At 43.8% G+C, this 6,265-nt stretch overlaps 1 protein-coding gene across 1 annotated transcript; it reads right to left on the bottom strand.

The window, feature by feature from the left end:
- Window positions 1-251: 251 nt before the first annotated feature.
- Window positions 252-5,865, bottom strand: prrt4a (proline rich transmembrane protein 4a). The gene is made up of 3 exons (XM_086109241.1): window positions 5,800-5,865; window positions 5,185-5,711; window positions 252-2,761 (listed from the first exon to the last, which is right to left on the bottom strand). Exons 2-3 carry the CDS (start codon window positions 5,654-5,656, stop codon window positions 729-731), a joined length of 2,505 nt encoding a protein of 834 aa, XP_085965367.1. The 5' UTR covers window positions 5,657-5,711; window positions 5,800-5,865; the 3' UTR covers window positions 252-728.
- Window positions 5,866-6,265: the final 400 nt, after the last annotated feature.

Below are 6,265 nucleotides of genomic sequence, written 5' to 3'. Positions count from 1 at the left end.
GCAGAAGTGTACCGAATTTTATGTCCTATGAATGTTACCACGATGAAAAAAAATGTAACTAAATTCTAAAAAGCAACCTGTCAAGACTATAGCTATAGCGTTGCCCTTTTCCTGCAGTGATTAGCATGATTAAATTGACTCCAGAAATCTTCTCTTTACTATATTAAATACAGTATGTACAATAGAATTTCAGAATGCATGGAAAATAAGTTAAGATTTATATACTGCAAAAAAAAAAAAAAAGAAACGACACGAATGCACCTCAATAACTTGTTTGAAATGAATGTGGTTGAAAAGTTTATTTTAGGAGTCCAATTAAAAAATAAATAAATTTCAGGGCCAGAAATGAATAATAATAATAATAATAGTTATAATAATAATAATAATAATAATAACAATAATAATAATAATAATAAAATATATGTTCCTAGTATACATATGAAAAAAATGTTGATTGTGTATGTTGTATTCCACTTTCTTCAGATGGTTAATGTTAAGGATTGCTGTAATCCACAATCATGAACTTTATAACAAATCCAATGAAATATTTCTCTACACGTGTGGCTATTTAGATGTACTGTAGCTGTACCTTCCTAATTTCCACATTATTTGCTCTGGATATTTCTCTGTTAAACAAGTCTATTTTTTATTTATTTTTTTACATTTATCTATGTAATTTCAACACATTACGTGTGATTCAAATCACATACAGAGACTGTACTAACTGTCTACAGTTCGATGGTGTCACTGCAAATGCTCATAGCGTCAATTTGTTTGCATACGTTGACGAACTCCGCTTGAACGGCCAGATCCCATTCCAGCTGCTTGCTCTCGCTCAAGTGTTGACTTCCCATCAGTCGTCCAGATACTTGGCCATCCTTGGAAGCGACGCTCAAGCTTCGGTAACGTCTGTAGTATGACAAGTGCGGAATGGCACGTGGGAGGCTGTTCTGTGCCATGATTTGCCCTCTGTTTGCCCAGGAATTGGAGCGGAGCTTTCTTGTCTCCTTGGCTTTGCTACACAGGCCCAGAGTTGAACCAGACATGCTTCCTTTCCAATCAGACTGCTCAGATGACACAGGTGCTTTGTTGTGGGATTTCAGTATGCCGTGAGGCTGGGAAGGTTTGGAATTGTTCTCTTGATCCAGGTCTCCACAGGAAGAGGTTCGATAAAGAGAACTTTCCACAGAGGCAGGCCCTTGTTTTGATGTGCCTTGTTTGGGAGAGCCCAGGGAATGGCTGGAGGAACAAGGGAAAAGTCTCGGCACGCCAAATATGCTGTGAGTGAATAGGGAATCACTAAAGAGAGCCTGGTCGATGCTGCGGGACAAGTCTATTGGAGATGGAGGCTGTAGGTCCACAGTGGAGTCGGCCCGTAAACTCAGGGAGGAGAGCTGGAAGTCTTCATATTTAGACTTGTGCGCTGGGCTTGCGGGTGTCGGTAGTAAAGCAGTCTGAGCTTGGTTTGGCAAAGAGGTACAGGCAAGGCCATTTGCAGGAGTATCCAACATCAAGCCAAGAGGAAGAACCTCCGACGGTCCCTTTGTCGTGACACCGCACTCTACCATCTTTTGTGGTTTCTCTTGCGACCAGGAAATTACGTGTGTATTTGCATGGCCCAGAGAGGGTAGGGTGATCCCACGTGAGGGTGAGCTGCAGGACAGTCGAGACCAAGACCCTGGCCTTGGATGAGCCTTGAAAGACTTGTGACAGAACAGAGGATGCGTGCCAATGAGAGACAAACCAAGGCAAACTCCGGTTTCACACAGCCGGCATCCGATCTGATATCCCCACCAAGGCCAGGGCAGGAAGCCGTAGCTTTCAACTCCGCCTAAACCAAGAGCGTGTAAGATTCCATAGAGTTGCAGGCCACCGCATCCTAGCAAACACAAAGAAGCCCCGACTCCGGCACCTGCTGCCCGCCCCCAGTCTTCTACTTTTGCAAAAGGGCAACTTGCGGGATGCATCATCTCAGGAGATCCTCCGCACTCCCCATTGTCATCCAGCCGGTAAATGTGTTTGGTGTCCACATGTATCAGACAGTAAAAGATGGCATAGGAGCTTGAGAGAAAAAGTGTTAAGCACACAAAGACCCCCTGAGGGACCAGGAGAATGATAGTGGGGAGGCTGTGAAAGAGCTGCAGAATGCCAATGCATCCAAGAGAAACACCAAAATGCACCATGGATAAAGAGAGCAGGAGGCAAGGTTTGGGGAGGGCGGACAGCGAGGGGGAGATGGCGAGTGAAAGCGAAAGACGCTTGCGAGAGCGCAGGGAAAGAAGGAAGAAGGCCAGGGAGAAGGCGGATATCAGACAAGGGAAGGGAAGCTGGGAGAGCAGCAGAGAACTCAGAGGAGGAAGGCGGTCTTGATGTTTGTAAGCGTCATAGAGCAAGCAGAAAGCCTGAATTCCGGTGAAACCGACGAGAAATAAGTGCAGCAGGGCGAAGTAGGGGCTTCCAGCCGGACAGCGGAAGGGGAGGCCCAACAAGCAGACCACTGAGATCAGGCTGAACACTGAAAAGACGGAACCAAGACCGTAGATGTGGGCTTCCCAGGCAAATCCCCATGTGGCAAGGGCAGTGTTCCAGTCCGAGTACAGAGGAACAAAAAGGGCAGGACTATGATCCAGAGAGGGACCCAGGGAGTCACTGGGTGGAAATTCATCCTGGTACATGGGAGTCCAGGTTGGGATTGTTGTCTCACAGGGTGTGACTGATGTCTGGAGAGGACCAGTGGTCTTGGGCAGTTGCCGGTCATCATCTGTCGAACAACAAGACAAGAACATGTGAGTTCAAGATGAGCTCTTGAGCCTGTTTTTGTACTGAAAGAAACGGCTACATTTCTAGTGTTTGGTCAGGGATGTGGGCGGAGCCTCTGGTGCACACCTGTTCGTTCGACTATATCATTGGTTAGGTTCACAAGCGCAAGATTGAAAGGAGCTAGTTGTCTGAATATTGTCAACTTTGGAATCTAATTTTGTAGCCTCACTTGTGGTGTGTAGTGCATTTGATTCCTTTGGTTTCATTTCTGTTTTTTTCCCTAAACCTGTGTGGTTTAGATTCTGATTTTGAATTTGCATTTCTAGTCTTAGAACCTTTCGAGTATGATTAGGCCTTTGTTTGTTTGATTTGGTTTCCCCGATCAGAATTTGTTGTATTTTTATCTTTTTGCCGCATATCCATGTTGATTGTTTTCCTGTTTAGTCATCCCTCTGATCAGTTCTATATCTGGCGACGAGTTCTTGTTGTGCTTCACCCAGACACCTCCGATAATTTTCTGTAGCTTGAGTTTTTTACATCAACCTTTTGTCTATGTCGTTTTTTCGCTAGTTGCTTCATTCTCGATCACAATGTCCTGCTTCCTGTGTTTGAATAAAATTGTATTGTCTGTTCACGTGTGTCAGCTCTATTCTTAGGATTCGATATTCTAGTACACGATCGTAGCACAGGCAGTCTTCAAAATATATGTTTTTAGGATGATGGAGAACACACCCTGGAATGGCTAATGACTATTTACAGTCATTCATACCTACAGTCACTGAACGGAATTCAAAACACAAACTCACGTATCGATCTCGTGACATTGATGTTGTTTAACATGAATACCAATGTTGGTTGATATTATCGATATTTGGCTCGATCAGCTTCACAGCAGTGTCTGCGGCATGTGCCGAATGCTTGGATCTGCTGCACTCCTTGGCAAGTAAAATTATTCGGATTGGTGATAAAATATTGCCTCTATCCAAAGACAATCAAGCAGTGGCTCATTTGCATGCAACAGGACTGCCTCCTCAAAAACAGGCTAATTTCAGCGGCGCTATAAAAATAGGAGGAACAATATACTGATGTTTTGGAGATGATGAAAGCATGTCAGATATTTCATAAGCCTGCCAAGCACTTTATAAGAAGTGATTGCGGGAAGGATCAAGACTTGTGCATGGCCTCCATTATTGTCTTCACTACGAGGAAACAGTACAGAAAATGGAGTGGAGTATGTTAAAATAATGCATTATAAAACAGAACAGGCTTGTAAGTGGGTCACACAGAGCGTGGGGAGCAAGCGCAAGCAATGAGTGCACATGCAAGTGAGACAATATCGACTTCTCCGACGCTCCCGTTTTGCCTGGCTATTAATATACTGAGGGGTTGTATGTTGTTATTGAATCATTTTGGAGAGACACTGAGAAGTGATGTGGACCTCATTCATAAAAAAAGAAGGGTCATGCTCAGATTTATTCGTGGTTATTAATAGGAATGTGTCCGAGTTCTTGTCCTCTGTCATAGTAAATGGATTGCTTATCCGACAAAGCCATCAAGTGCTTTTCCTGGCAATTTGCCCCCAATGAATGTCAATTGTTTCAACAGAGTGCATTGTAAAACTGTCACATCTGGACAGAGAATATTCTAATGAGGGCAACAGAACAATTTTTGCAAGAGCAGGCACAACTATACTTGGCTTCCATCCAGTTTTTATTGTGGTTGTCTTCATGAGGCTTCTGCGTGAATTGGAACCCTTCCCAACAAGGACACAAATAAACAAACATTCAAATTCACACCAAGTGAAATTTCGATCTCTTCAATGAATGCATGTTCTTGGAATATGGGAGAAAGTCAAACCCCGAACCTCAGAACTGTGATGCAACCATGCTTAACTGCTTGATCACTCTGCTGCTTCAGCCCCAACTAGTCGAGCCGTAAAGTAAGATTGCTCCTCGTCGTATGTCCTACAATACTTCCAACGCTGACATGATGGAAAGCGAAAGGAATGATGTCCCCCAGGCAGACAGTTAGCACGTTTGTCGGTCTGAATCCAAAACTAAAGGACTGACAGTCAGTATGCTGTTTTCTGCAACACCCTAAGATGGTGCCAAAGCCCCGGCTAGTAGGAAAGTAGTAACTGGCATCAAGGAAGTATTGTTGAAGTTATATGTATGTATACACAGTCCTCTCCTCCATGTTCTTCACGTTTTAGCAGGTCGCAACAGAGACTGGAGGAGTCACAGAAAGGCATAGAAATGGGTATCCTTTGAGAACGTTTAATTGATCTTTGAGATCATACTTTGTGGTGTAATTAGGGTTAAATTGCTAATATACAGAAGGCAATTTTTTTTAAAGCGCTGACATTAATTACTTGCAATTGCTGTTCATGGCAGGGCTTTATGCCTGTCCTCCGGTTTACTTTACCTCTTTCTGTCTCTGTGTTAGCTTCTCTGATCGGGGCCACATCTTCAAATCCAGCTTTTGTCGTAACGGCCTTTCCTGGTCTGCCAGTGGCTACAAGTGAAGTACTGTTCTCCTTGTTGGACTTAAGGTCTGGACCATACTGCCCACTTGGGAAAAAGTCCAGCATAACTCCATCTGTTGAAGAAGCTACTGATAAAGTAACTTCTGCAGCACTCTGGGTCTCCGGTCCCTCGTCCCTTCGATGTGACGGCGTTGTCTGCAAAACCTCCTCGACATCACCGTACTCACCGAGAACTCCCTGTCGACCGAAATCCCAATTTACAGATGGACTTGAAGAACGTTCAAGCATGTTTTCCCCCAAACCAGAATCAAAAGGTCTCTGTGAGGTTCCCTTGGGATGTTCTCCGGTTAGCAGCGCGGCACGAAATGAAAGAAGCCATGACAGAAGGAAAAGATTCCACTGAAAAAGCATGGTCAGGGTCTATGAAATCCCACTTATCACATCTTGGATTGATGATTTGTTCCACCTAGAAGCAAAAAAAACGCAGACATTTAAAAAACACAAGAATGGCTAGAATAGGGTGGAATAGAGTGTGCTTGTTTCAGTATTCTTACCTCATCGGTAGCCCACTCTGCTGCTTCCAACACTGGATCACTGCATAACTGCACTCTCACTGCATAGTGCGCTTTTTTTGTTCTGCACACATACGCACACACGCTTGTAGACCCCACCTCCTGCAGATAAGGCCCACTCACTCCATATACTGAAAGTGCCCTACATCTGTGCTCTCAAAGCGTGGTATCATGGTGAACTAAAAAAGAAAAAAAAACTCACGACCTAAGAACAGTTCAGTTTTTAAATTTGATTTAATACATTTGCAAGGAACCTTGACTCTTGTTTAAAATCTCGGTATGAAATCACAGCTAGAAAACCCAATTTAAATATCTCACCCCGACATGAAACTTGGCTTTGAAAAAAGTAGCCTGATTAACCAGGGTTTCAAAGTAGGGTAGGGTTGCAACCCTAACTTGAGTTTTTAATCTTCACATGAAACCATATTCTGAAACCTGAATCGTATCT

This window comes from Hippocampus guttulatus, chromosome 4 (assembly GCF_054856545.1).
Source record: "Hippocampus guttulatus isolate MCC_2025c chromosome 4, RoL_Hgut_1.0, whole genome shotgun sequence".
Lineage (NCBI taxonomy): Eukaryota > Metazoa > Chordata > Actinopteri > Syngnathiformes > Syngnathidae > Hippocampus > Hippocampus guttulatus.
The sequence above is the reverse complement of the archived record's forward strand: the minus strand, read 5'-3'. Positions and strand labels throughout refer to the sequence as shown.

Coding starts and splice junctions, on each gene's coding strand:
- prrt4a (XM_086109241.1), bottom strand. CDS start 5,656: ATGCTTTTTCAGTGGAATCTTTTCCTTCTGTCATGGCTTCTTTCATTT. Junction 2,762..5,184: donor TAACACAGAGACAGAAAGAG/GTAAAGTAAACC, acceptor GTTGTTCGACAG/ATGATGACCGGCAACTGCCC.